The 27814-nt window shown below is 37.2% G+C and overlaps 6 protein-coding genes across 25 annotated transcripts; all 6 read left to right on the top strand.

Moving 5' to 3' along the window:
- The first annotated feature begins 1883 nt into the window (after window positions 1–1883).
- Window positions 1884–2829, top strand: BNAC03G75650D. Its single transcript, XM_013801742.3, has 3 exons — window positions 1884–2142; window positions 2276–2326; window positions 2571–2829. The coding sequence occupies exons 1-3, from the start codon at window positions 2001–2003 to the stop codon at window positions 2600–2602; spliced, it is 225 nt and encodes a 74-aa protein (XP_013657196.1). The 5' UTR covers window positions 1884–2000; the 3' UTR covers window positions 2603–2829.
- Window positions 2830–4902: 2073 nt separating this feature from the next.
- On the top strand, window positions 4903–8165 carry LOC106361932 (tubby-like F-box protein 10). Its single transcript, XM_013801741.3, has 5 exons — window positions 4903–5388; window positions 5920–6332; window positions 6429–6516; window positions 6946–7078; window positions 7157–8165. Exons 2-5 carry the CDS (start codon window positions 5982–5984, stop codon window positions 7899–7901), a joined length of 1317 nt encoding a protein of 438 aa, XP_013657195.1. The 5' UTR covers window positions 4903–5388; window positions 5920–5981; the 3' UTR covers window positions 7902–8165.
- Window positions 8166–14646: 6481 nt separating this feature from the next.
- LOC106359266 lies at window positions 14647–15472 on the top strand. Its single transcript, XM_013798994.1, has 2 exons — window positions 14647–14660; window positions 14725–15472. The coding sequence occupies exons 1-2, from the start codon at window positions 14647–14649 to the stop codon at window positions 15470–15472; spliced, it is 762 nt and encodes a 253-aa protein (XP_013654448.1).
- Window positions 15473–15723: 251 nt separating this feature from the next.
- LOC106359265 (RHOMBOID-like protein 10, chloroplastic) lies at window positions 15724–17726 on the top strand. The gene is made up of 8 exons (XM_048750845.1): window positions 15724–15973; window positions 16159–16418; window positions 16530–16665; window positions 16775–16871; window positions 16949–17016; window positions 17102–17200; window positions 17271–17312; window positions 17385–17726. The coding sequence occupies exons 1-8, from the start codon at window positions 15836–15838 to the stop codon at window positions 17535–17537; spliced, it is 993 nt and encodes a 330-aa protein (XP_048606802.1). The 5' UTR covers window positions 15724–15835; the 3' UTR covers window positions 17538–17726.
- A 4328-nt stretch (window positions 17727–22054) lies between these two features.
- Window positions 22055–26624, top strand: LOC106359264 (GDSL esterase/lipase At1g59030-like). 20 transcript variants are annotated; one of them, XM_048750835.1, is made up of 13 exons: window positions 22055–22350; window positions 22445–22575; window positions 23032–23256; window positions 23341–23596; window positions 23713–24559; window positions 24909–24973; window positions 25094–25225; window positions 25486–25576; window positions 25673–25769; window positions 25845–25895; window positions 25993–26073; window positions 26159–26200; window positions 26298–26624. In XM_048750835.1, exons 1-5 carry the CDS (start codon window positions 22110–22112, stop codon window positions 23904–23906), a joined length of 1047 nt encoding a protein of 348 aa, XP_048606792.1. In that variant the 5' UTR covers window positions 22055–22109; the 3' UTR covers window positions 23907–24559; window positions 24909–24973; window positions 25094–25225; window positions 25486–25576; window positions 25673–25769; window positions 25845–25895; window positions 25993–26073; window positions 26159–26200; window positions 26298–26624. The 20 variants fall into 20 exon arrangements, with proteins under 20 accessions (XP_048606792.1, XP_048606794.1, XP_048606787.1 ...); XM_048750837.1 differs by having other exon boundaries at window positions 25837–25895; XM_048750830.1 differs by lacking the exon at window positions 25845–25895 and having other exon boundaries at window positions 25993–26098.
- LOC106359263 (RHOMBOID-like protein 10, chloroplastic) lies at window positions 25490–26429 on the top strand. Its single transcript, XM_022697835.2, has 6 exons — window positions 25490–25576; window positions 25673–25765; window positions 25813–25878; window positions 25993–26073; window positions 26159–26200; window positions 26298–26429. Exons 1-6 carry the CDS (start codon window positions 25490–25492, stop codon window positions 26427–26429), a joined length of 501 nt encoding a protein of 166 aa, XP_022553556.2.
- Window positions 26625–27814: the final 1190 nt, after the last annotated feature.

Here is a 27814-nt window from a genome sequence, read left to right as displayed (position 1 = left end):
TCCTCTCTCACAATAACACATGTCTGGCTATCTTCCAACATCAGTTCAAATTCAAACCCGATCCTAGGGAGCCTTCTTTTCCTCTCGTTCTTTTTGGGTAAACACGGTGAGAGATTCAGAGGAAACCCTGGTTTTTCCTACTTGAGAAACATATAAGACCATTGCCTTTTTATGCTTCTCCATATGGTATAACTTATATTTTAGTTTATTATCTTGTTGCTTAAACAGTTTTCGTTCCTCCTCTTGTTTTTGTAACTCTTCAAGCAACCCCAGTCACTCTATCAGACTATTCATTTTTTTTGCTCTCAATCCGTCAATGTGTTCTACGGAATTTAGAGATTAGGTAGAGTCATTGTTAACAGGTTGCATCTATGAATTTTCTTCGATAAGATGAGTTTCCCCTCCCATGAAATCATCATTCGCTAACTCCCACTGCTGATCAGCGTTTCTAAGACCCTACAAATATAAGTCCAACAAAACTTAAACCATAGAGAAGATAGATCACCTAAATCACAGAAAAAGAAGAAGTCAGTACTCCCAAATTCGTATTTAAAAAAAGTAAAAAGTTACAAAAATCTAAATTCAATTAAAAGAGAGGTAATCCCTCGAATCTATGATAATAGAATAAGATGATCTTCTGGTGATTTCTAAAAGCAATTCAATATGATTGATTCAGGTGGGGATTTAGGTTAGAAACTTTCACGGGATATTTCGTGAAAATGATTAACCTTATTTTGTTGATGATTTGGATTTTTGATGTGCATTTTGATCTCTTCAAAGCATGAGCTTTTGATTTCTGATGATTATGTTTTGTTCATTTTTTTTACTCATAAGTCATGTATAATCTGGAAACATCTTTGCTTGTTAGTGAAATTAGGTACCAAAAAACACACGACTTGATAAAATGTTAGTTTAATAAAATGGGCCTTATGTAACGTTATGGAATCTTTTTGGTATGTCACATGATATATTGGAGTGATAAATGAGTTTAGTTAAACTATTTAAGTATAGTTAGTTAAACTATTTAAGTATAGTTAGAGAAATATAAGGCTCCGACTGGTGACCTTTTCGGGAACACGAGGAACGAATAGGAAAGGAACATATAAGAATAAAATTGCAGGAATGCAAAAGGAATGCTTGTTCCTTATCAAATTTAACAAGGAATGTTTTTGCTCTATATTTCTCTACAAAAAAAGAATGGGGAAGAACAAGAAGGAAAAACTATTCCTTGTATATGATGATTTTTTTAGGGAATGTTAAGAAATTCAGTGTTCTCTTTCGTTCATTGGTCACCATTCAAAGCCAAAGTAAAACCAACAATTATAATTAGTTAGTGAATAGGTCCAACAACTTTGTATAAGTAGAATTTTTTTCAGAATGTTTCCCTTTTAATAGTATAGATTATATATAAAATTAAGTTTTTATTTGGTTTAATTAATTTTAGTTTGTTCGGTTAAGAATAAACCGAATAAAACCAGCAAACCGATGTAAAACCATGTTTTATGGGTAATGAAGTTTCGAACTAACTTTTCATGGAAAAAAAGATTTACAACTACCAATTCGTGGTGATCTAGCACGAGGCCATAGTCTGGTGGGGTTCTGATGTTATATGATAGTTATCGTGGGGAAATAGATAGTTGATCCGTTTTTACCTAAAACAAATTTATTCTAGGGGGTTTAACTTTAAAAATCCAATACTTAATGGCATAACCACTAATTAGTCCATTAATTTGTGTTGGTCCACCGTCGATCTTGAATAGTAACCGACAAATATACAAAAATTTAGTAGATAACTTTGCAGTAATGTCATAATTAAAAAGATTAAATAAATTTTGCAGTAATGTTAAAGGGATAGATAATGTTAGGAGAGTAATCATGACGCGTGTACATGGACTAGTGGTCAAACCTGGCAACTGCGACATTTCTATAAATAACCACAAAAGCTCAAATTTGAAGAAAGAGAAAGGAAAAAAAAAATCAAAGATCTAAACAATAGAAGAATGATGAAGAAGCAAGTGACAATAGTGGCGGCTCTTCTGATTCTGGTGGCTTTATCTTCCAATTTGGATATGGTTGCTGAGGCTCAGTTAGGCCCTGGAGACTGCTACGACGGTTGCTCCACCGCCTGCGTCCAGCGCGACTGTGAGCACCCTCTTCTTTCTTCATTTACATATACGCTTCTCTCCACTTATATGAATCCCCAACGCTACACAAATTCTGGGGATTAGTCTAAATATCTTGTTTTTAATCTTTCTACCTTTTTTATGTTTTCCAGCGAGAAAGACGTCCCGATGCGATCGCAAGTGCTCTATTCGGTGTGGCCCAGGTAATTAATGAACCGGATCCTTATATCTGGTACATTTGTATAATCGGTAACAACTCTAACTGGTCGGTTAGCTTTGTATGTTATCATGCATGAAACAGACTAACAGGGTCGGAATTTATGATCTATGATCTATCATACTTAAAGCCTATTAGAATCAGATCATACGTCGTGAGATGACTTGGTTTAGCATCTGAGTGAAACCAAAAAAGGACTTGAAACTTTTTTTTTTTTTTTGTAATTGCAGATGCTAAAAAGGCAGGAGAGACTGGTGCTTAAACTTTGATATTTACTAAGATCCATATTTTGGATTTAATAATGTTGTAATCTTCGTTTCAAAATTTTATCTCTGCAAAACATATTACGTATTGTTTATGTTGTTATTGTAGTCAATAACCAATAATTGCTGCTCCGATGTTCCATTTAACTACTAGTATTACCATATGTATTAACTTTGAAATGTAATGAAAACTGGTCGAACTACGATCCAACGATTCAATGTTCCAGTCAATTTGCCATGTTAGTATCAACTCGTATTTAAAAACTGCTAAGAACCAGTGAACTCGTATAAAAACTGCTAAGAACCAGTGAGCTCATGTCTTGTCTTCTCTTTATTAGACTGTCCGGCTATAGGATAGGTAACACACTAACACGTACCGGCTAATTGTCCTATGTTTATCTTCTCTTCCTTTGTCAGGCCCAACTCTAGGGTAGGTTGGGTAGCTCATTGGAACCGATCAACTTATCTCTCTCTTGTCTTCTCTTAAATAGCAATGCGATTCAAGTGTGATAGCGATTTGAGTGTGGAAGCCATGTGATTTGGTAGGATGCAATGGGTAAAAATTGTGAATAGTAATGCCAGTTCGGAAGCAATGCAATTATTACACACCTTTTAATAGCAACACGATTTGAAAAGGATTGAAATAACTAGAATGGACCAGACTTAAGAAATTATTTTGTATTTATATATTTTTAATTTCGTAAAAGTAAATTAAATTTATGAATATAGGATTTAATGAAAATATAATCCTAAATAATTAATTCAAGATATAAATTAATTGAATATTTTGGTCACCTGTAACACCTCCTGATCAATAACAAGTATAGAGAAGTGCTATTTGTTTAGAAGCATAACAACTTCGATATTAGCTGTTTTTTTGTCATTCTCTCTAGATGTTATACCTTGGAAATGATTCAGAATTTTTAGTTCATTACTATCATTGTCAATTTAAGTGAAAATGGAACAATGGAAGTAATTCTGTGAGGTAAGGGTTCTCTGAGTTGTGAAGAGAAAACATGCATGATGCATGTCGCAGGTTTTGGTAGGGGAAAATATGATTCTAAAACCAGTATGTAACGAGAGATGGATAATTGAGATTAACCATAAATTATAGAATATATAATATATAGATTGAGGCTAAAAGATCCAAGAATAAAGGATTATAATTTGTGATTTTTGGCTCGATTTAGAGACCGGTATGTAGAAGGATATACATCCTTTGGGCCTGAGCATTTCGGGTATCGGTTCGGTTCAGATATTTTGGGTTTCGGGTAGTTCGGGTAAGAGGCTAGAAGATCCATTTACTACTTGACCTATTTTCAGTTCGGTTCGTTTCGAATAATTTCGGGTTCGGTTCGGTTCGGATAGTGAAACTAGGAACCGGAAATACCCGGAAATAATTCGGTTCTCATTTGGATCCGGTTCGGGTTCGGATAGTTCAGGTAGTTCGGATAATGTGAATAAAATATCGGTTATTTAGGGTTAAATATCAAATCATTAGGATGATTTTGATAATGTTTTTGGATATTTCGGATTACTATGGATATTTCGGATAAAACTATCGAGTTAGTTTAAGATACTTTCGGATAGTTCGGATATTTTATAATAATGTAGTTATCCTCAACTATTTTCAGATACTTTTAATAGATTTTTAAATTAAAAATATATATTTAGTTATGTTATATGTATATATAATTAATATTTTTACATATTCCGGGTACCCGTTCGGTTATTTCAGATATAAAAATATATGAACTGCTCGAGTATTTGAGGGTATTAGTCCGGTTTAGGGTATTTCGGTCCGGTTTCGGTTTGGTTTTTTGGTTTCGGTTATTTTGCGTAGGCCTAACATCCTTGTTCCATCGAAGGCAAACTAATCATCAGAATGTATTTTAGATGGAACGGTTTGCGGTGGAGTCTTCCTAGTCTATCCAAAGAAAATGGTTTGGAGCTTCCAGTTACTTCCTAGCCTATCATAATGTATTGTAGATGGATCGGTTTATGTCCGGTTTAGTTAAACTGGTTATTGGAAAACGATCCAATATCGATAAACCGGACGTAAACCAGCTTATATAATTCAAATTTGGGAAAATATATTAATCAAGAATGCTTGTCAGTGATAAGACTCCAAGTTAAACGGTGATAAATCTCTTTCAGTAACAATTAGGTAAAAAGGTTTATCAACACACACAAAAAAAGTCAAAATGATAGTTCGGGTCTTTGCATGATGCGAGGCGAAGGTCATGCCGCCTCGTGGACAATAACGCTTAACAATGTCCACTTTATTACCATTTCATTCTCTCTCTCTCTCTCTCTCTCTCTCTCTCTCTCTCTCTCTCTCTCTCTCTTAAGAATACAAATAATTAAAAAATTCATATAAATTCGAGTACAATAAAATCCAGAGGAGAAGCATTCCAGAGTAATCATTTAATAATTAAAAAATCTTAACTATTTACTTGCTGGCTCGTGAATGAACTATTAAAGAAAAAAAACAAGAAGGCTCCTGGTACTGCAAAAAAGCAGAGAGAAGGACGACTTTATCTTTTTCTGGTTTTAATTGTTCTCTCTGACTTTATGGGTTCTTTTGTTCTAGTCTCCTACGGATCTGCTTAAATCCGTGTGATCTGTTTACACGTAAACTCTGGAGGATCTGAGTTGTTGAGCCAGACCCAGATTCTGTTCTACTTATTTTTTTGCTGAACTTCTTGATTTGGTCGGAGAAAGCTTAAGGTTAGGTGGGTTTTGTCTTTGAAGCTTCTGAGTTAATTACCTTCTTGTCTGAAAGGTTCGTTCTCTAACCCTTCTTCTGTTCTTTCTTTAATGTTTTTATGCACTGAGATTATATATGTCCTAAACCCAATAATTTCATTAAAAATCTTGAATCTATAGGAAGTAAATAAGATGCGTTTTTGTAGTTTCAAGATTGAATTTTGATGTTCTAATGATTATTATGAAAACCGTTTCATATCCTTGATATATGTTTTAAGTTAATTTATTTTGCTTTAATTATCAAATTGACTCTTGATTTTACCTTCTACACAGTTATGTGATCTGGATTTTGCATTTGGTGGAATTGATATCAGATTCTCTTTGATTAATTATTATTTTCATAAAGAAAAAGTTTTCTCTTTGCTTGATTAAAAGCTATATGGTGAGGACATGGCCTAGTTTCTTTATTGGGCATGCAGTGAAGCTTTAGCCAATCTTCTTTCTCTTTTAGCCTCCACTTGCCTTTTTTTTTTAACTTTAGTTTCTTACTTACTAAAAGGTGACTCAGAATTGCCAAGCTTTAATGACTTTTTAATCTTATGTACAGTCAGTGGAATCTCTCATCTCAGTCTGAAGCTCTCTTTGTTGGATTTGGAAATAGAAAGATAAATGTCGTTTAGGAGCATTGTTCAAGATTTGAGAGATGGGCTTGGGAGCTTGTCGAGGAGGAGTTTCGACTTCAGGCTTCACAAAGGGAAATCTCAGGGCTCTTGTGAGTATTCATCTTCACGTGACCTCTTGTCACCTCTGATAGTTCAGACAAGCAGATGGGCTAATCTTCCTCCGGAGCTGCTCTTGGATGTGATCAAAAGATTAGAGGAGAGTGAGAGTACTTGGCCTGCAAGAAAACATGTGGTGGCTTGTGCTTCTGTTTGTCGGTCTTGGAGAGCTATGTGCCAAGACATTGTCCTGTCTCCTGAAATCTGCGGGAAGCTCACTTTTCCAGTTTCCCTCAAACAGGTTTGCTCCTCAAGAAAACTTCTCTTTTGTGTTGTAGTTTTAGTTCAAAACAAACTGATGAAGAAGCTGTTGTTTACTATGGTTAATGTTTTGCAGCCAGGGCCTCGCGATCCGATGATTCAGTGTTTCATTAAGAGGGATAAATCAAAGCTAACGTTTCATCTCTTCCTTTGTTTAAGTCCTGGTAAGCTTTGTTGTTAGTGACTTAGCTGCTGGTGTTGAAAACAATATTCAATAAATTGCTAGGCGGTAACTAGTCGGCTTAGGCTGCCCAGGAGAAGCATAGTCGTTAACAAATTATTGATTTATTTTTATATATTTTGCATTTAGGTTTTATTATAAAATGATTTGATGCATTATAAAAACTAAATATATAAGAAAGAAAGAAATTAGACAATTTTGTGGATTTGAACTATCATTATTGCTTGATTCAGAGATTTAAACTTATTTAGATTGTTTTTAACCGATTCAGAACATTTTAAAACCGATTTGAGTCGCATAATTAGATTTCAAGAAAATCGTTTCGAGTGGTTAAAAAAAATCGTTTCGTTTATGACTTGGGGGATCATTAGTTTATGTCTGAAGACTAGTCGCATTATGTTTTTTTATTCAGCTCTACTTGTGGAGAATGGGAAGTTTCTTCTTTCAGCTAAAAGAACTCGTAGAACTACTCGAACCGAGTACATTATCTCCATGGATGCTGATAACATCTCAAGATCAAGCAACTCTTACCTTGGAAAGCTCAGGTTCGTTTTGAGCTCCTTGATAGTTTTGAGCTACTTTTAATTCCCACTCACTTATTGAAGATTCTTTCCTTCTCTCAGATCAAACTTTCTTGGGACAAAGTTCTTGGTTTACGACACACAACCACCACAAACCCCATCTTCTTCAAGTGCACTCATCACTGACCAAACAAGCAGAAGCAGATTCCACTCTAAAAGAGTTTCTCCTAAAGTCCCATCCGGAAGCTACAACAATGCTCAAATCACATACGAGCTCAACGTGCTGGGCACGCGCGGGCCGAGGAGAATGCACTGCACCATGAACTCGATCCCAACTTCATCTCTCGAACCAGGCGGCTCGGTTCCTAACCAACCTGAGAAGCTCGTCCCTGGCCGTCTCGACGAGTCATTCCGCAGTAACATCTCATTCTCCAAGTCATCACTCGACTACCGTTCAGTAGATTTCAGCAGCGCTAGGTTCTCTGAGATGGGAGTAGTATCATGCGAGGAGGACCAAGAAGAGACGAGTTTCAGACCGTTGGTTTTGAAGAACAAGCAGCCGAGGTGGCACGAGCAGTTGCAGTGTTGGTGTTTGAATTTCCGTGGACGTGTGACGGTTGCGTCTGTTAAGAACTTCCAGCTTGTGGCTGTGAGACAGCCTCAGACGCAAGGGACAGGCGGCGTTGCACCAGCACCGGGAGCTCATGGAGAGCAAGACAAGGTGATACTACAGTTTGGTAAAGTGGGGAAAGATATGTTCACGATGGATTATAGGTATCCGTTGTCTGCGTTTCAAGCGTTTGCGATTTGCTTGAGCAGCTTTGACACCAAGCTCGCTTGTGAATAACAGAAGAAACATTACTTCTCCTAAACATTCATCTAATCCTTATTGTGTCTCGTTATCTTTTTTTTTTTGTTTGGTAAAAGTCAATTTGTCTCAATCCTCGGTTGTTATTGTGAGAGTCAGGCGTCTACTGTTAACCTCTTCTCTACAGTCACTGGGCAATCTTCACTGACTTATAAGTTATAACCGATATCATAAAATTTGAGAAGACTTTCTTTCTGTGTAATAAAAGTTAAGATTTCAATTGGTATTTATGCCAATTTCAAATTCTGATAGAAGTTACAACTATTCCATTCAAATCAGTAATTCGCAGTTAAAGTTAGTGAACTCCAGATCAAGTGGATAACAAGACCAATCGTATTAGATATGCAAAATAGTAGAAGTAAGGTGAACAACATAAAAGACAAGCCAATACCATTATTTCACACGTGAATTTGGTTTGTTTCTTGACAATTAGAATATTCAGTTCATTGTACAATCTATGGATTTGTTTTTTATATTTTTGTATTTATTGTCAATATTAAATCTACTTCATTCGAATAAAATATTTTAGAAATCTACTCAAATTATTTTCAATAGTTTCCCTAAACCTAACACCTTGTTCAAGAAAAAGTTTTGATTGCAGGTTTTATTTCACATACCAAACACATCTTTTTCTTGTATGCATTAACCACAGTTTTGTTAATACGGTAGAAACTCTTCTAAAAATAACACATATTTCCAGTTCTTTTTTCTTGAATATTTTATTACGCAATCAAAATACTTTTTAGTAACTCAAATCTTTTTTTTTTTTTTGAAACACTTTTTTTTTTGAAACATAAAACTCAAATCATATCGTGCACATAAAACACAAATACATCAATTTTAGCATTTCTAGTCATATTTAACCTTAAAAGAACTCTAACATCTACACAACAAAATTAATTCCACGGATTTAAAAACTGGATCAAGTTGAGACGCAAAGTCAAAAATTTTAAAGTAGAAAAACACTTTCCGTAACAATGTCGCATAAATGGTTCATTTTACCCCCGTATAAATACCCTCCATATATGCTTCTTTGCCACACACACAGCCAAAACTGTTCTTCAAAACAAATCAAAATAGAGAGTGAACAAAAAAAAACGAAATGGCCAAATCTTATGTTTTTCTCATCGCCATATTTCTCATCGTAGTTTCACTCTCTTCCCCTTCCCAGGGTCTTACAATCGCTGGCTACACCATTAACCGATGTTGAGGATAATCTTGAAAGTAGCTTAATCCACTAGCTAACTTAAAACTAGATTGATTAGGAAACACATCTTATTTAGGAGTTATCTAAATAAGATATACCTAGTGTGTTTAGGAATATAAAAGTCTCTATATAAGAGAATGGTGAGATGTGCCATTAATTTGTGAGTTTAGAGATTGATTTGTGAGAGCTTAGGTTTTGAGTGATTTTCCTAAGTTAATAAGGAAGGATTTCTTATATACATTGGTCTCTAATATCGTGTGATCAGAACAATAATTGGTATCAGAGCTACAACTATGGGTGATACATTAGCCATCGTCAACAAACCTAAGGAGATATCCTCTTCCACGATCAGCTGCCCTATGCTAACGTCAACAAATTATACAGTATGGGCGATCAAGATGAAGATACTTCTTAAGGTTCACAAAGCATGGGAGTTCGTCGAAACTGAGTCGACAGAAAGTGAGAAAAACGACATAGCGATTGCATTACTCTTCCAATCCATACCTGAAGCCCTTATTCTCCAGCTGGGAGAGCTTATCTTGGCAAAACAAGTCTGGGATGCGATCAAGGCTCGACATCTAGGAGCAGACAGAGTCCGGGAGGCAAGGTTGCAAACTCTAATGGCTGAGTTTGACCGCTTAAAGATGAAAGACAATGAATCAATCGATGACTTCGTCGGCAAGCTATCCGAGATATCATCAAAATCAGCTGCTTTGGGTGAAACTATTGAGGAAACTAAACTTGTTAAGAAGTTTCTCAAGAGTTTACCTAGAAAGAAATATATACTTATGGTAGCTTCGTTGGAACAAGTCCTTGATCTAAAGGTTACAAGCTTTGAAGACATAGTAGGACGTTTGAAAGCATATGAGGAAAGAATATGTGATGATGAAGATGATAGTCAAAACGACCAAACTAAACTCATGTATGCTACCTCAGAGTCAACAAACGGACAATATTATGGAGAGTACAGAGGCAGAGGCCGAGGAGGAAGATCATACGGTAGACGCGGTCGTGGGAGATCATACAGAGAGATAGATTACTCAAAGGTTACGTGTTTCAGGTGTGATAAGCTTGGACATTTTGCTTCAAGCTGTCCTGACAGGTTGTTAAAGCTACAGGAGGCATATGAAACCAAGAATGATGAAACACACGAAGCTGATGGTCTGCTTATGCATGAGATTGTGTTTCTTAACGAAAAAAACGTCAAGCCAAAAGAGTTCGAGACAAGTACTGATAGCAACAGAGTGTGGTATTTAGACAATGGTGCGAGCAACCACATGACGGGTGTGCGAGATTACTTCAAAACTATTGATGAAAGTATTACTGGGAAGGTTCGCTTTGGAGATGATTCACGAGTTGATATTAAAGGTAAAGGATCTATACTGTTCGTAAGCCAAAACGGAGAACAGAAAGTTCTTGCTGACGTCTACTTCATACCGGACCTCAAAAGCAATATCATTAGCCTTGGTCAAGCGACGGAAGCTGGATGTGAAGTAAGAATGAAAGAAGAATATCTGACACTCCATGATAAAGAAGGAAACCTCATCGCCAAAGCAAAGAGATCACTAAATCGACTATACAAAGTTCTTATGGACATTGTTCATACAGAATGCTTCCAGGTATCCACTAAAACGGAGTACAGTGTTTGGCACGCACGCTTAGGTCATATTGGAGGAACCACAATGAAGTCAATGGTGAAGAATCAACTTGTCCGAGGTATACCAAAACTAAACGTTGAGAGCGAGATATGTACTGCGTGTTTACTTGGCAAACAAACAAGGAATTCATTCCCCGCTGCAACATCTTTCCGTGCTACCAAGAAGCTCGAGCTTGTTCATGGAGACTTATGTGGTCCTATATCGCCACCAACTGCAGGAAGAAGTAGATATATCTTTGTGCTTATTGATGATTATAGTCGATACATGTGGTCCATCTTGCTGCAAGAAAAAAGTGAGGCTTTCGAGAAGTTTAAAAGGTTTAAAACAATGGTGGAAGGAGAAACAAGGGAGACTATTAAAACCTTCCGAACCGACAGGGGAGGAGAGTTTACATCTACAGAGTTCAATGCATTCTGCGAAGCTACAGGAATCAATAGACACCTTACGGCACCATACTCACCTCAGCAAAATGGAGTGGTGGAACGTCGGAACAGAACACTGATGGAGATGAGAAGAAGCATCTTAAAACACATGAATGTCCCCAACTACCTTTGGGGAGAAGGAGTTCGACATTCTACCTATTTAATTAATCGTATTGCCACGAGGGTCTTGGTAACACAGACTCCATACGAAGCTCTAAAGGGAAAGAAACCTACTGTTGAACACATACGAGTGTTTGGGTGCCTAGGGTTCGTAAAGTATGATAGCCATCAGCTGAAGAAACTTGATGACAGAACAAGAACTCTGGTTCACCTAGGAATAGAGCCTGGATCAAAGGCATACAGATTATTTGATCCTAACACTCGGAAGGTAGTTGTAAGCAGGGATGTTGTCTTTGCAGAGGACAAAGGATGGAAGTGGGATGTATCGACCAATAATAACTCTGAAGATCAACCTGGCATGTTCAAAGTCTCGTTTGGAGAACATGGTAACAATGGAATACGAGGAGAAGAGGAAGAGGAAGAAATACAAGATAAGAGCCATGATTCTGATTCTCGCCTTAAAGAAACAGATGAAGAAAATGAGTCCTCTGTCTCAGATACAGAGCAAGTTCAAGAATTGGTGAGAAGATCAACGAGAGTCACAAGGAAGCCAAGCTACTTAGATAACTATGTGTACCTAGCTGACATTGAAGGTGACAAACTTCTGCTGCTCATAAACGATGAGCCATGGGATTTTAGCGAAGCCATTGAAAAACAAGTGTGGAAGGATGCGTGCAAAGAAGAGATCAACTCGATAGTAAAAAACAACACTTGGGAATTAGTTGATCTCCCTCAAGGAGCAAAAGCTATTGGACTTAAGTGGATTTTTAAGATCAAAAGGAATTCTGATGGGAGTATAAACAAACACAAATCAAGATTGGTTGCAAAGGGATATATACAAAGGCATGGCATCGATTATGAGGAGGTGTTTGCCCCCGTCGCACGCATAGAGACAGTAAGATTCATCCTCGGTCTAGCAGCTTCTAGAGGATGGGAAGTACATCACCTTGATGTCAAAACAGCATTCTTAAACGGTGACCTCAAAGAGACTGTGTACGTCTCGCAACCGGAAGGATTTGAAGTCAAGGGGAGTGAAGGAAAGGTTTATAGACTTAAGAAGGCATTATACGGTTTAAAACAAGCTCCAAGAGCCTGGAATGAGAAGTTAAATCAAGTACTTGAGGAGCTTGAGTTCATGAGATGCAGCAAGGAACCTTCACTATACCGGAAGCGTGAGGGAGATGAGCTTCTACTAGTAGCAGTCTACGTGGATGACCTTCTCATCACCGGCTCAAAGGTAACCTTGATCAACGAGTTCAAAGCAGGAATGTCCTCTAGGTTTGATATGAGTGACCTTGGTCTATTGACGTACTACTTGGGAATTGAAGTACTTCAGTTCAAAGGTGGTATTACTCTGAAACAAGAAAGCTATGCCAAGAAAATATTAGACGAGACCAAGATGGCTGATTGCAATGCAGTACAAATACCTATGGATGCCGGTTTACAGCTCTCCAAAGCTCCAGAAGAACGAAATATAGATGAACAGGAGTTTAGGAGAATTATTGGGTGTTTGCGCTATCTACTTCATACCCGACCAGATATGTCATACTCTGTGGGAGTCTTAAGTAGGTATATGCACGAGCCAAAGGAGAGTCATCAGGCCGCTCTGAAGCAAATGCTAAGATATCTGAAAGGTACATTTGCGTATGGACTTACATTCATGAGGACGGATCAATCAGAACTGATTGGATACTCTGATTCATCCCATAACGTGGACCTCGACGATGGAAGAAGCACAACGGGACACCTGTTCTATCTAAATGAGTGCCTGATCACTTGGTGTTCATCAAAGCAAGAGACTGTTGCCCTCTCATCCTGTGAAGCCGAATTCATGGCAGCCACCGAAGCAGCAAAACAAGCCATATGGTTGCAAGAACTCCTTGGAGAAATTTTAGAGAAAGAAAGCAAGAAAGTGGTGATAAGGCTAGACAATAAGTCTGCGATAGCTCTCACCAAGAATCCTGTATTCCATGGTCGAAGCAAACATATACATAAGCGATACCATTTTATCAGGGAATGTGTTGACAACAATCAAGTCGAGGTAGAGCACATCGCAGGCAACTTGCAGAAGGCGGATATACTAACGAAAGCTTTAGGGAGAATCAAGTTCAAAGAGATGAGAGAGCTTGTTGGAATTCAAGATTTGAAAGATGGTGACTTCAAGATTAAAGGGGAGAATGTTGAGGATAATCTTGAAAGTAGCTTAATCCACTAGCTAACTTAAAACTAGATTGATTAGGAAACACATTTTATTTAGGAGTTATCTAAATAAGATATACCTAGTGTGTTTAGGAATATAAAAGTCTCTATATAAGAGAATTGTGAGATGTGCCATTAATTTGTGAGTTTAGAGATTGATTTGTGAGAGCTTAGGTTTTGAGTGATTTTCCTAAGTTAATAAGGAAGGATTTCTTATATACATTGGTCTCTAATATCGTGTGATCAGAACAATAACCGAGTCATAATTGACGATGTCCTGTATTGTAATGTTACCGGAGAGCGTAGCACTATCTCGAATGCCACTGTTTACTTAACATGTGGCGGCTCAACCACAACCCTTTCTCAAACATTTACCGATACAAAAGGTGCATTTAGAATAGTGCTCAACTTCTTGCAAACACTTTTGTTTAACCCTAGTTACTGCGGTCTCGGAATTAATATCCCGCCGGGAAGTTGTGGTCTTGTCGCACCGGAAAACATTCTCTATGTCCCGTTACTACTGCTCAAGGTTGTTCAGAACAATACCATAAATACCGCATATTTTGCTCCATCATCTAACACTATTAGTCTCAGATGCAACAGTGCAAGGGGCCTTTCATGCAAACTATATAATAATGACATTATGTTTTACATTGAGGTGTTTGCAACCAGCAATAAAGTGATCAATGTTCCACAAAGCTTATAATTAAGTAGCTCTCTCTCTTTTCCTTACTTCGCATGTGTTCATCAAATATGTAATCGTACATACATACTATATATAATATGTGTTAGCATGTTGCTAATCATATTTGACATGGTATATCATAACGGCTATATATTTTATTTTATGTTCATCTACTTTTGATTATCTAATGTAACCGTTACTGTCGCATTTAGCTGTAGTTTTATATCCTCTAATTAACTGTCTCACTAGTGAACATCTTCTCCTGTACATATTTGGAAATTTTATATTACAAAAGAAAAGAAGGGATTAGGTTCATTTTCGTATCTTTTTACTGCCGTAAAAACAAGTTTAAGGGTCTCGTATTTTATTTAATCACATCTTGTAAACCCGACAATTTCTGGGAGCTGGAGCCTCGTCGAGGAGACAATTGGATATGGAAGCAGCTATGTAAGTTGAGAGTGATTGCTAGACCTTTTGTTTCATGTGAAGTGGGGTCTGGTAATTTCGCTAGCATCTGGTTTGATGATTGGACGGATCTAGGCCCTTTGTTTCACTTGGCGGAGGGAAGAGGGCCAGCAGTCTCAGGTCTGCACAAAGAAGCGACAGTGGCAGAGGCTTTAGTGAATGGAGAGTGGTGGTTGAGTGCTTCTCGTAGTAGGAATGCTATAATCACTTTGCTGAAGCAATGTCTGCCATCGCCAGTTCCGATTGTGCTGTCATCGTCGGATGATAAGTACCTATGGAGAACGGGAAATGATTCCCTTTCAACTATCTTCTCTACCGCCAAGACGTGGTCCTCTCCTCACCCTCCATCTCCTCCGGTTAATTGGCATTTTCAAGTCTGGTTCAAAGGTAGAATTCCCAAACATGCGTTCATTGCTTGGTTGGTAGCTTGGAACAGATTAGTTACTCGAGACAGAATGAGAGCTTGGGGTATCGAGGTATCTCCGAACTGTCTCCTCTGCTCAGGGTGTGATGAGTCTAGGCAACGTTTGTTTTTTGACTGCGTCTACAGCTCTGAAATCTGGGCGTACTTCTGCTCCCGTACCCGTTTCACACCCCCTATCGTGTTTGAAGACTGTCTTAGGTGGCTTAAGAACTCTTCCACTGATCCAAACATCTTCCTCATAGTAAAGCTCATCTTTCAAGCTGTTGTTTATATGGTTTGGAAGGAAAGAAATGCTCGACTACATTCAAACGTGAGTAGACCTACGCACGCCATCATTCAGGAGAAAACAGACTGTTCGGTTGCGACTTGATCCTTTATCTCGCAACATGAGGATCACTAGCAGCTCTTCTCTCTTACTTATTTAGGTTCTTGGTTAAGTTTGTTCTAAGGATTTGTTAAATCTCTTAGGCTTTTTTGAGAAAGGTAGGTTGTCTGAATCTTTGTAACTCGTTTTTTGAAAATAAATAAAGAGTTAATGAAAAAAAAAAAATCTTATTTCTGAAATGATATTACGCAAAAAAAAATGAAATAAAAATAGAAGATATTGAACAATTCACTCGTTAGTTTTGAGTTAGATGGGCCCAAAATGAATCCAATCGGAAAAAGGCCTGCCCGATGTTACCTAAGAAAAGCGGAAAGGTCCCAAGTTCGAAACTGAGAAACGTGAAAGGAGATGATGGTACCTTTGTCATTATCTCAACATAATCTCTGGCCGCCGGAAACTGGATCCACGGCGTTTCGAGGTTTCGCAACCGCCGCATCCATACACGCGTGCGATCATCTTCGCCGTCACCTCCGCTCTTCCCTTCAGGTTCAAGCTACTCTCTTTTCTCGGAAAGTTGGGTACTTTGTTTAGATCTCTAGAACAAAAAAAGGCTTAAACTTTGATCATCTTGGTACTTTGTGAATTGCTCTTATGCAATTATAGTGTAAAAAAGGTTTCAACTTTCAATCACGATCATAGCAGGCTCATCTCATTTGTCTTGGGACTTACAGAAACTGCAGCAAGTTTCTGATGCTGCACGAACGGAGTTATCAACAAGAGTCGTTCTATTCAACAGTGCTAACTTCCTCCACTCCAGAGATGATATCAGATCTTCGTTGCTATCCGTGTGTTTCTTTTATGGAGGAGGAGAGAGTAGGATAGATCCTAGAGGTGATGAAGGATCATCATCATCATCAAACCAGGAGACATCCAAGAGAAACACAAGCAGTGGACGGAGGTGGACCAATGTCCTCCTTGCCGTTAACGTTATGTATGTGTTTGTCTCTGTTACATATAACAAAAAGATCATGTCTTTTGGTTTTGATATGTTGCATTAGAGGAATGCTTTAGGCTTATGGGTTTCATTCTTGTGTCATGACAGAATGTATATTGCACAAGTTGCATCCAATGGCAGAGTGCTGACATGGGGAGCCAAGGTTAACAGCTTAATCGATAGAGGTCAGCTATGGAGACTGGCTACATCTTCTCTACTTCATGCCAATCCTATGCATCTCATGGTCAGTTTCTCATCAACCATTTCAGCCTTGTAATGACCCTAGTCAATGCTGTTTACTTCTTCTTCTTTTTTATCTGTATGGCTAAACTGTTTCCTCCTTTGTGTTTTAGATTAATTGCTATTCTTTGAACTCCATTGGACCAACTGCTGAGAGTTTAGGTGGCCCAAAGAGATTCCTCGCCGTTTACTTGACATCTGCAGTTGCAAGTAACTAACGTCTCATAGACTTTCTTTGACGTTGGGTGGTTATAGTTGACTAACAGAAACCATCTTAAGAGTTCTAGGTTCAGCAATGAGTTACTGGCTCAACAAATCGCCATCAGTTGGTGCGTCAGGTGCAATTTTCGGATTGGTAAGTCTCTTGGAACCCATAAGCCTTTGTTCTCATACAAAATGAAGTTTTTTTTTTAAATTCATACCTCTTTTTCTTTTGGTAGGTTGGCTCGGTAGCTGTATTTGTCATGAGACACAAACAAATGGTCAGAGGTGGGAATGAAGATCTGATGCAGATAGCTCATGTTATTGCCTTAAACATGGTAAGTAATACAAAACATTTAAATTTGTATAACCTTTCTCAGGTTCTAACAAGCTTTTGACTATATGCAGACATTGGGTCTAGTATCCAGAGGCATAGATAACTGGGGACATGTAAGTAACCAAATCTTGAAAAATGTATTAAACAGTAGATGTCTGAGAAATAACATCTCTGGTGAATTTCAGATTGGTGGCTTACTTGGTGGAACCGCAATGGCATGGCTTGTAGGACCACAGTGGAAGTATGAGTACACAACAAGAGACGGTCGGAGAGTCTTCGTGGACAGGGCTCCAATGCCGCTTTTTTTGCGGTGGAGAAATGAACGGGGACGAAGCTGAACAGTTTTCTCTTTTGATGCCATGTGAATGAATATAGAGAGATTGGATGTGTATTTGGGAGGATTTGATTCTTGGGTCAAAGTAGCAGCTCATTACTAAAATGTTAATGTTTGATATCTTAAATGTTTTTATAAGAGCCAAGTTTGGATTAATGTTTGTTTATTAAATTAAATAAATGTTATTGATATAGATTTAATTGTATTTGTGTTGTCTTGGTTTAAAACTGGATAGATTTTCCATACAATAAAAATGATATCTGAAGTTATTTTTTAATCAACTTTAATAAATGAATAAGTTATCAAGAAGCCACTACAAAAAAACATAATCTTAACGAGGACGGTTTTCCTCGTGAGTTCGTCGTAAAGAGGCTTTACGATGAATTAGCGAGGAAACACGTTTTCTCATTACTCATCCGTCGTAACACATATTTCCTCACCAATTCGTCGTAACTTAGCGAGGAAAATATTTCGTCGTAAAGACGAAATACATCATTTCATCGTAAAGACCACGTAAATATTCTACGTAAGGAGGTCGCTATATTTCCTCGTAAATACCTCGAAACGAGTTCTTCGTAAACTACACGTAAATACCTTGAAAGTGTTTCCTCGCAAAATACACGTAACTACCACAAAAGTACTTCCTCGTAAAATACTCGTTTATCTTTCCTCGTCATTTCCTCGTAAATGTTTTCTCGTAAAATACTCGTTTATTATTTCTCGTCATTTCCTCGTAAGGTTTCTACGTAAATAGGTCGTACATTAGCTACGAATTTACTTCGTTTTTATTATTTTACAGAATTTTAAAAAATAATTAAAATTATTTAATTTATTAATAAAATTATAATTTAAAATAAAAATAAATCAATACGAAAATATTTTATATATAAATAAGTTTTGAATTTATAATACAACAACCGGAAAAAAGAGCTAAGGGTCGTTCATCGCCTGGTAGAATTCATCACTCCTCCTCGTAACATCCGCCTCGTTATGTATGTCGAATGACTCGCCTTGAATGGGATGTTGTTGTCGCATGTTCCTCAGCATGGACTCCCATTCCGGATTTGTGGCCGCTATAACGTCCAAGAAGCCCTCGACTCCACCCATACGAGATTTTGTCGCGGCCAACTCGTTACGCAGCTCAGTGACTTCATCATCCCGTCGCTGACCATAAGACGATGTCGCTCTCGGAACATCGTTGACGGAACCAATCCCCAACGTCCGTCCCTTTTTTTAGGGACAACCTTAAAAACAAAAAATAAATATTGTTAGTAAAAATTTAAATTTATATTAAATGAATAATAAAAAATTAAATTTTTTGAAAATTTACCTCCTCGTAAATCTTATCCACTTCAAGTGTGGATAAGGTGACGGGTAATCCGTCAGTAGACTGCTGGGTCAGCTGGGTCTGGCGGTCTTCAACCCGAGCAACCACGTCGTTGTAGATTTTCTCTGACTTGCCATCTACAAATACGCCCGCCTTGTTCTTGTGGGTCCTCTCGTAAAGTTCCATAAGAGATGGGAGATGTCCCGTCTCTTTGGCCTAAAAAACATTTAAGAAAGTTAGAATAAAAATATAAATATTAAAAAATTTATTTAATAAAATATTTAATTACCATTTCCAAACGGATACCGGCGTGGGGTTTTTGGCCCGTAGTGTGAAGCATCGGCCCGTTTCCGTGCTCATCGACCGTGTTACGGGAGTTAGAGCAAGCCTGGGCGATTCTAATGGAATCAGAAAGACGCCAATAACGGATGAGGCCATCCCACACATCCGTGGCGAGCTCAGCGGGTTTGCCACGCTCATACCCCTTCACGATCCAGTCACCCTTCCAGTTGGAGACCGTGTCCAACAAGCGAACTTTCGCCCCTTCACGATCTTGTGCCAGTTGTGATGAACACTGTAAGAATCATGCATATTACGAGGGACATGCCAATTACCACCCCAACGAACTGTTTCGTTAGCTCCGTAGTAGTCGATTTGCGCTTCAATTTGTTCTCCAGTTAGATATGGAGGAAGAGTGTCTCTCACAACCCTTTTGTGCCTAAACAAATTCTTGTTTCTTCGGTAAGGATGACCAATGGGAAGAAATTGACGGTGACAATCAAACCAACTTGTCTTCCTACCATTCTTCAGTTGAAACGCATCTGTCGTTCCATTACAATATGGACAAGCTAATCTCCCATGTGTAGTCCATCCAGACAACATCCCATAGGCAGGAAAATCACTTATGGTCCACAAAAGCATCGCTCGCATCGTAAAATTCGTCTTCGTTGAATAGTCATACGTCCTCACCCCTGTTGACCACAAATCTTTCAACTCTTTTATCAGTTGTTGTAGGAAAACATCCAGAGACCTTTTTGGATGGTTCGGACCAGGTATTAATATGGTCAAGAATAGCAACTCCCGTTGCATGCACATCTCCGGTGGCAGGTTGTATGGTGTAAGAAAGACTGACCACAATGAATATTGTCTCCCTGACATTCCGAACGGACTAAATCCATCTGTGCATAGTCCGATATACACATTCCGGCTATTGCTAGCGAAATCCGGATGTACTTTGTTGAAATGTTTCCAGGCTCTTGCATCTGATGGATGAGTCATCTCACCATCCGTCTGAGTATGCTCGGCATGCCATCTCATCTTTCCAGCAGTCTGCTCTGATTGATACAATCTTTTCAATCTGTTTGTAATTGGTAGGTACCACATCATTTGGTACGGTACCCTATTACGTCTCCGTCCTTGCGGCTTGAATCATGGCTTCTTGCAGAATCGACATTCTTCTAGCTTCTCATCATCTCCCCAATAGATCATGCAGTTTTCGATGCAAACATCTATCATCTCCGAAGGCAACCCAAGACTATAAATCAGTTTCTGAATCTCATAATAAGAATCAGCAGACACATTGTCTTCCGGCAAATACTCTTTAAACAAGTCTGCCCATTCGTTCATGCAACTTTCAGGTAAATTGTGATCAATTTTAATATTCATCATTCTAGCAGCTAACGACAATTTAGAGAGACCTTCTCTACAACCACTGTAAAGTGGTTGATTCGCCGCGTTTAACATTTTGTAAAGCTTTTTTGCATCTATATTAGGTTCTTCATCTTCATCATGAGCTACGAATGCATCAGCTACCATATCATGAACCCTATCATAATCTACCATCTCCTCCTGATGGTAACTATGTTCATTATGCAAATGATGATCAACCGGTTCTTTTTCCTGAAAATTGCTATTACTACTACTAGCTTCGTTCTGATCATAATTAAAACCTTCTCCATGCTGAAACCAGATATAGTAATTTGGCGTGAAACTTCTATTTATTAAATGCTTCCAAACATTTTCACGGTTTGCCAGTTTCGAATTGTTGCATTTCCGACAAGGACAGAACATCTTACCACTTTCTTGGGCGAGCGGTGTTGAATCTGCTTGATGCATAAATGTCTCCAGGCCGCAAGGTATTCTTTCGTCATTCTCCCGTTAGCATCTCTATGCATATACATCCACTTCCGCAACTCGTAGATAGTCCCGGAGCCAGCCATTTTTCTTTTTAACGTTTTTTGTTGTTGGTGTTTTAAAATGATGTTCAAACATCCATATTTATAGGAAATTTCGAATCTGGTAGTTGTAATTTTCCTATGAATTTACGACGAAAATTAATTAGGTGGCAAAAAAAAACGTGTTACACCTACAAAGTTGGTGGATTCAAAATTTCCTCGCTAAATACACATAAACTATTTCCTCGTAAATAACACGCGAAGTTTATGTCGTATTTACGTGGAAATAGTATTTCCTCGTAAAATACTCGTCAAATTACATCCACTTTACGACGAAACGCTTTTGTCGTTACTTTACGAGGAAATAACGATGACATTAGTTTTCCACGTAAGTTTCTCGTAAAATCGACGTAAATTTACGAGGATTGTTTTTTCTCGTTAAATTTCCTCGTTAAGCATGTGTTTTTTTGTAGTGAGCTAATTAACTTATACATATAAATACTAGTAAAATAAGTCATGAGTTTAATTATTAATTTAATCTAAATGGACTTTTGAATATACGTAAAACCTAAATAAATTTGGAATTTTAAGGTTAGTTTAAGTTAGATCATTGATTAGGTTAACCAAAATTGTCACCCATACTGAAAGGTGCAACAATCAAACTTTTGGTAGCATTTAATGATCGAAGCAGCCAGAGAAAAAAAAAGCCATGAATTTTTCTTTTATATTTGGTAGCATTTTTTACTAACAGCAGTTTTAATTTGCGACGATTCACCACGATTTGAACATTTTCTTATATAGTAGTAGCTAATATAAACATACTGTTCTATATCGAAAATATGACATATTACTGTGATTATACCAAATTGCGGTTACGTTTACGGTATTGCAAAAGTTGTATATTCAATTTGAAAACAAATTAGTTACATTTTTATTGATGATAAATATTATTTTTTTGATAATAAATATTAAGCGATATCCATGATATGAAGGGACCCATATATATATATATATGCATGTCTACAAACTAAAAAAGACAAACCAAATCTCGACAGAAAACTAAACAAATCAAACAATGAAGTTTTACGTGTTATGGCTCGTGTTGGTATTAGCCGTCCAAGCGGATGCAGCAAAGCAAAGAAAGAAGGCTAAAATCCCTGCATTAATAGTTTTCGGAGATTCAATAATGGATACTGGTAACAACAACAATCTCTCAACTTTTCTTAAGTCCAACTTCCCTCCTTATGGCAAAGACTTTCCCGGCGGATTGGCCACTGGAAGATTTTCGGATGGAAAAGTTCCTTCTGATCTTATTGGTAATTGTTTGAACTATTTTTTATATTTGATTATATAAAGAGTTATAACTATTTTTACATCGTTCTACACTTGTTTTAACCAATTTTATTTCAGCGGAAAAATTGGGGTTGGCTAAGACATTACCAGCATACCTAAGTCCAAATTTGAAGCCTAGAAATCTTTTGAAAGGTATAACATTTGCGTCTGGAGGAACCGGTTATGATCCACTGACAGCCGAAACTATGGTATGTTATCATATACTTCGACTGGTGACCATTCCGGAAACAAGAGGAACGAATATAAAAAGAATGGTTGTTCCTTCTCAAATTTAACAAGGAATACTTTTGTTCTTTATTTTTCTACAAAAAAAAAAGAATAGTAGAGAATCAGAAGAAAAATGTATTCCTCGTGAATGGTGATATTTTTTAGGAACGCTAGGAAATATTAATTAGTTTTATTTATTTAGGAATAGGGATTTCGATTGGAGGCTAAAACTCTTAAATTACCTAGTAAGAATTTTGAAAAGTTATGGATCCAGTTCCGGTTGAGAGAGGCTTGCTCTCCTAAAGAATGCTATTTAAAATGGGGTGGATCTCGTCCAAGGGGATGTAATTAAGGGCTTTCGGGATTGAACCTCTAAATATTCAAAAAAAAAAAAATTAGTAAATAATATAGAATTTTTATTTGTTGATCTTTTGTAGTCGGTGATATCAGTGGGGGATCAACTAATATATTTCAAAGAGTATATATCAACGATCAAACGACGTTATGGAAAAAGAAAAGCTCGACATATCTTGAACAGTGGCATTTTTCTCGTGGTTTCTAGTAGCAATGACCTTGCTCACACTTATATAGCCCAATCTCATAAATATAACCCTGCATCGTATGCTTCTTTCTTAGCTAAATCAGCAGTTAAATTCGTAAGAGTAAGTGTGTTAGATTTATTCAAATATTAAATCAAACAACAATAAAATAACAACTAATAATATTATTTATTTAATAATATTTAGAAATTACACAAGCTTGGAGCTCGAAAAATTGGGGTGTTTAGTGCACTTCCTGTTGGATGTGTACCACTTCAAAGATCAGTGCGTGGAAGTGTATTAACAAGAGAATGTGTTAAACCCTTAAACAATATGGCAAAAAAATTCAACGCTAGACTTTCTCCAGCACTGAAATCTTTAGGTAGAGAGTTGGATGGTATTATCTTCTACGTTGATGTTTATGAGACCTTTTTGGACATGATCCAAAATCCTAAAAAATACGGTTAATTCATCTCACAAACATAATATATATATATATATATATATATATTTTTTTTTTTATTCCTTTGTATTAAAAACGTGGACTAAGTTTTAAGTAAACATCCTATTATGTTTCAGGTTTCGAGGTAGCTGATAGAGCTTGTTGCGGTACTGGTTTTCTCGAAATTTCTTATATGTGCAACTCATATAATCCATTCACATGTTCTAATTCGTCGGCCTATATATTTTGGGATAGCTACCATCCAACTGAAAGAGCTTATCAAGTTATGGTTGATAAGTTATTCGACAAATACTTTAGCAAAGTCTTTTGATGTTAAACATTACTTACATCCTTGCGTTTCATTGTATTTATCCTTCTTATTGTTTCATGTATGTGATCAATTCATTACAGAATGTTCAATGTCTTGTGCACTATAAAATCTTTATGTTCTATGTTTTCACCGACAGTAATTTTAATGTTTTGAAAACGTGATTCTACCCAATATACATTATTGGAACTCAGTTTTAATCGATACTATTAAAACAGAAGACCCCTTTTTTGAGATGCGCTTCTGTTTCAACAATATTTACAGATCTCTACAACTGCTTTATTTTAAAGTATGCTTTTTAATTATCTTTATTATTCAGGAAATCCTTTTATTACAACAAACAATATATTTTCGTTTTTCTCTATCCCTTTCAACTAAATAATTTTTAGCATAATTAAAAGATTTTGTGATCTGGAACAAGAGATCATCGCAAATTGGGGATTTCAAGATAAGCGTATTGTACGAAGTGATTACGAAGGCGATTTGTCTTAGGGTTCGGAGAAGTGGACGAAGGTTTTGCGACTTGGTTTTCATCTTGCTAGGAAACCCTTTAGTGGCTTCTCTAATGGTGGTTCTGAATTCAAGATGGAGACGTTGATCCCTGCTGCAGTAACAAGTTCCAAGTTCGCAAGAAAAAAAATCAAAAGAGAGGGAAGGTTGAGCACTCACTGATTAACATAAATATATCTGTCTTTTTATTTATCTGAGAACTCCTTTGTGGTTCTGTTGACATTTGGTCGGTGTCGGTGATTTGTAGGGTCTGGGTTTGAAGAATCTTGGGAATACATATTTTCTGAATTCTGTATTGCAATTTTTGACATACACATGAGTGCTTAGATGCTTACTTTCTAGATGTTAGCAATGTGAAACGCTGTATGCATTTAGAAGCTGGTTTGATTAATTGCTTGGCTTGGTGGGTCTTTTATTCAGTGTCTAATTGGATGCTCTCATGAAAACGTTTGTGTAGTCCATGTGACTGGGTTTTGTGCTTTATGTGCAATGCAGAGGCATGTTAGGACAACCCTTCAAGCTTCTGGCGGAATAGCAGCACCAAGTCTCAAACTTAGGAGGTACACACTTTTGCAATATTTTGTAAAATATATACGTAAGAATCTAATCATATCTTTCTGGAAAGAGATGCTCTTCACGACGATACTATCAATTGTACATCTATGTGTCATGTACGTCAGTACGGTTCTCATCCAGAGCTCATAGATTTCACCTTCGGCAAGAGATCTCTGCCCTTGCAGGATCTTCTTTGAGGAATGAGAGGAGCCACATCTCATGTCATTGCCAAAAAAAGCCAAAATGATGAAACCGATGTAAGTTATCTTTTTTTAAAAATGTTGTAAATGAATTATATAATTTCATAAATAGGGGACTGATTCACTGTCATTGATTTTTTCTTGATTAATTACTACACTGATAGATAACAGAGCTACAGATGTTACAAGTATTTCCAACCAATCTTTGCTTTAAGTTTGTTAAATGAAAAATGTTTATCCTAAGATTATTGCTTTAATATAACGAAATATACATTGTAGAGAAGTATAACAAGGTTAAGTACCTTGGACAATTGTAGCTGAATGCAGGTTAACAGCTTAATCGATAGAGGTCAATTATGGAGACTGGCTACATCTTCTGTTCGTCATGCAAATCCTATGCATCTCATGGTCAGTTTCTCATCCACCATTCATCCTTGTAATGACCCTAGTCAATGCTGCTTACTTCTTTCTGTATGGCTAAACTGTTTCCCCCTTTGTGTTTAGATAAATTGCTATTCTTTGAATTCCATTGGACCAACTACTGAGAGTTTAGGTGGCCCAACGAGATTCCCTGCCGTTTACTTCACTTCTTCAATCGCAAGTAATTATGTTTCATAGACTTTCTTTGTTGTGGGTGATTATAGTTGACTAACAAAAACCATCTTAAGAGTTCTAGGTTCAGCAATGAGTTCCTGGCTCAACAAAGCGCCGTCAGTTGGTGCTTCCGGTGCAATTTTCGGATTGACAAGTTCCTTGGGGAACCATAAGCATTTGTTCTCATACAAAATGAAGTTTGTTAATGATACCTTTTTTTTTTTTTGTAGGTTGGCTCGGTAGCTGTATTTGTCATGAGACACAAACAAATGGTCAGAGGTGGCAATGAAAATCTGATGCAGATAGATCAGGTTATATTGCCCTAAACATGGTCAGGTAGAAACTTATAGAATCTATATAATCTCTCTCAAATTCTAACAAGCTTTGACAACGCAGACATTGGGTCTAGTATCCAGAGGCATAGATAACTGGGGACATGTAAGTAACCAAAAGCATGCCTTCAAAATCTATTAACCAATTCTATTTTGCTTGGAGCAGTAGTGGTCTGATGAATAACATCTCTGGTGAATTTCAGATTGGTGGCTTGCTTGGTGGAACCGCAATGGCATGGCTTGTAGGACGACACTGGAAGTTTGAGTATACAACAAGAGATGGTTGGAGAGTCTTCGTGGACAGCGCTCCAGCTCCTCTGCTTTTGCGTTGGTGAAACAAACGCCGACGGCTTTGATTAGAGCTGTAAACTGCGCTAGCCCACGTCCATTAGCCCATATCTATTTATCCATTTATTGTTTGTTGACAAATAGTGACCATCTAATCTACCGTGGCATGTTTTATTTTTGGACATATTCCAAAAGTTGTGACTAAATATACACACGGTTAAAAATATTTTTCTCTTATCTTATATTATCATATATCATCTATCGTTCTCATCTTCTCCATCCTCTTCCTCTCTTTCTTATTTTCATCGTTGTTTCCATGATTTGTTGCTAAATTGAGATTTTCGTATGGATTGATTTAAAGATTGATAACGATTGAACTAGACGTGAGTACGCATCATGATTTTTTTTGTGTTTGTGATTTTAAGAATTGTGTTTCAGAGTGGTTCAGTTGAGATTCTGGGTATTGGTTTGAGATGAGTACACATCGATCTAAAATTCGAAATTGATGATTAACATTGCTTTAGTGAGTAGAAACGTCTTTGCTTTTGACTTAAAAGTATCTTTGCTTTGTCTAGGATGTGCCTGAGTTCCAATCACAGTTTCTTTCTATGGATTCTTTTGAATCTAAACCATTAAAGGGAAAATTGGCTTCATTCGCGAGACGCTTGAAGAAAATGTTCATTCTGGAATGAGATCTTCAACTCAGGAACAGAGGTTTGTTTCTCTGACATTATGTTGTTTTGTGTGTTATTTGTGTAGAAATACATAGAGATTTATGTTCCCAAATTCACATGTCTCTCTTCCTTCATTCTCTCTTGGATTACCAGCTTACATCTGATTGCCTCATCTGAATCATCTTGCAACACGTAATGATGGTGTCAGGTAAACACGGTGATAGACTTGATTCACAATGTATGTGATCTATATATTATAAGATTGATTTTTCTATTGAAAATGAAGATATGGGAAACAATTTATGACTGACGAGGTCAATAATCTGTATGAATATGTTCTCATGGTGGAGAGGTGTGATTTCATAAATTGATTTTACATTACTTCCATCATTTCACAATAATCAAATCCAATTTTTGTGTTATGAAGGTGAAAAAGAGAATTTTAATGGCAACATTATGCGGGTTACGTACGATGCATACTACAAGCGAGCTCAACAACTACATGTTCTCTTTGGTGCTAATATAGGAATTATAACAAATAGATGTTCTCGTCTGACTCTCTTTAACCAGTTTTCATTACACAGAACATAAAGTTGTGTCGTATGAGTTCTTTTGCAGGTTAATGTGATTCTTGTGGGGCTTCCTGCGATTGTATATTACCATGTGGATTAGTTGAAGGAGGTTCCTCAGGTCTACTGGTTGTTCTTCAAATGATTGGTGAAGCCTTCGATGAGGTTTGTTACATAAACTCTTTGATT

Source organism: Brassica napus, chromosome C3 (genome assembly GCF_020379485.1).
Source record: "Brassica napus cultivar Da-Ae chromosome C3, Da-Ae, whole genome shotgun sequence".
In the NCBI taxonomy this organism is placed as follows: Eukaryota; Viridiplantae; Streptophyta; class Magnoliopsida; order Brassicales; family Brassicaceae; genus Brassica; species Brassica napus.
The sequence above is the reverse complement of the archived record's forward strand: the minus strand, read 5'-3'. Positions and strand labels throughout refer to the sequence as shown.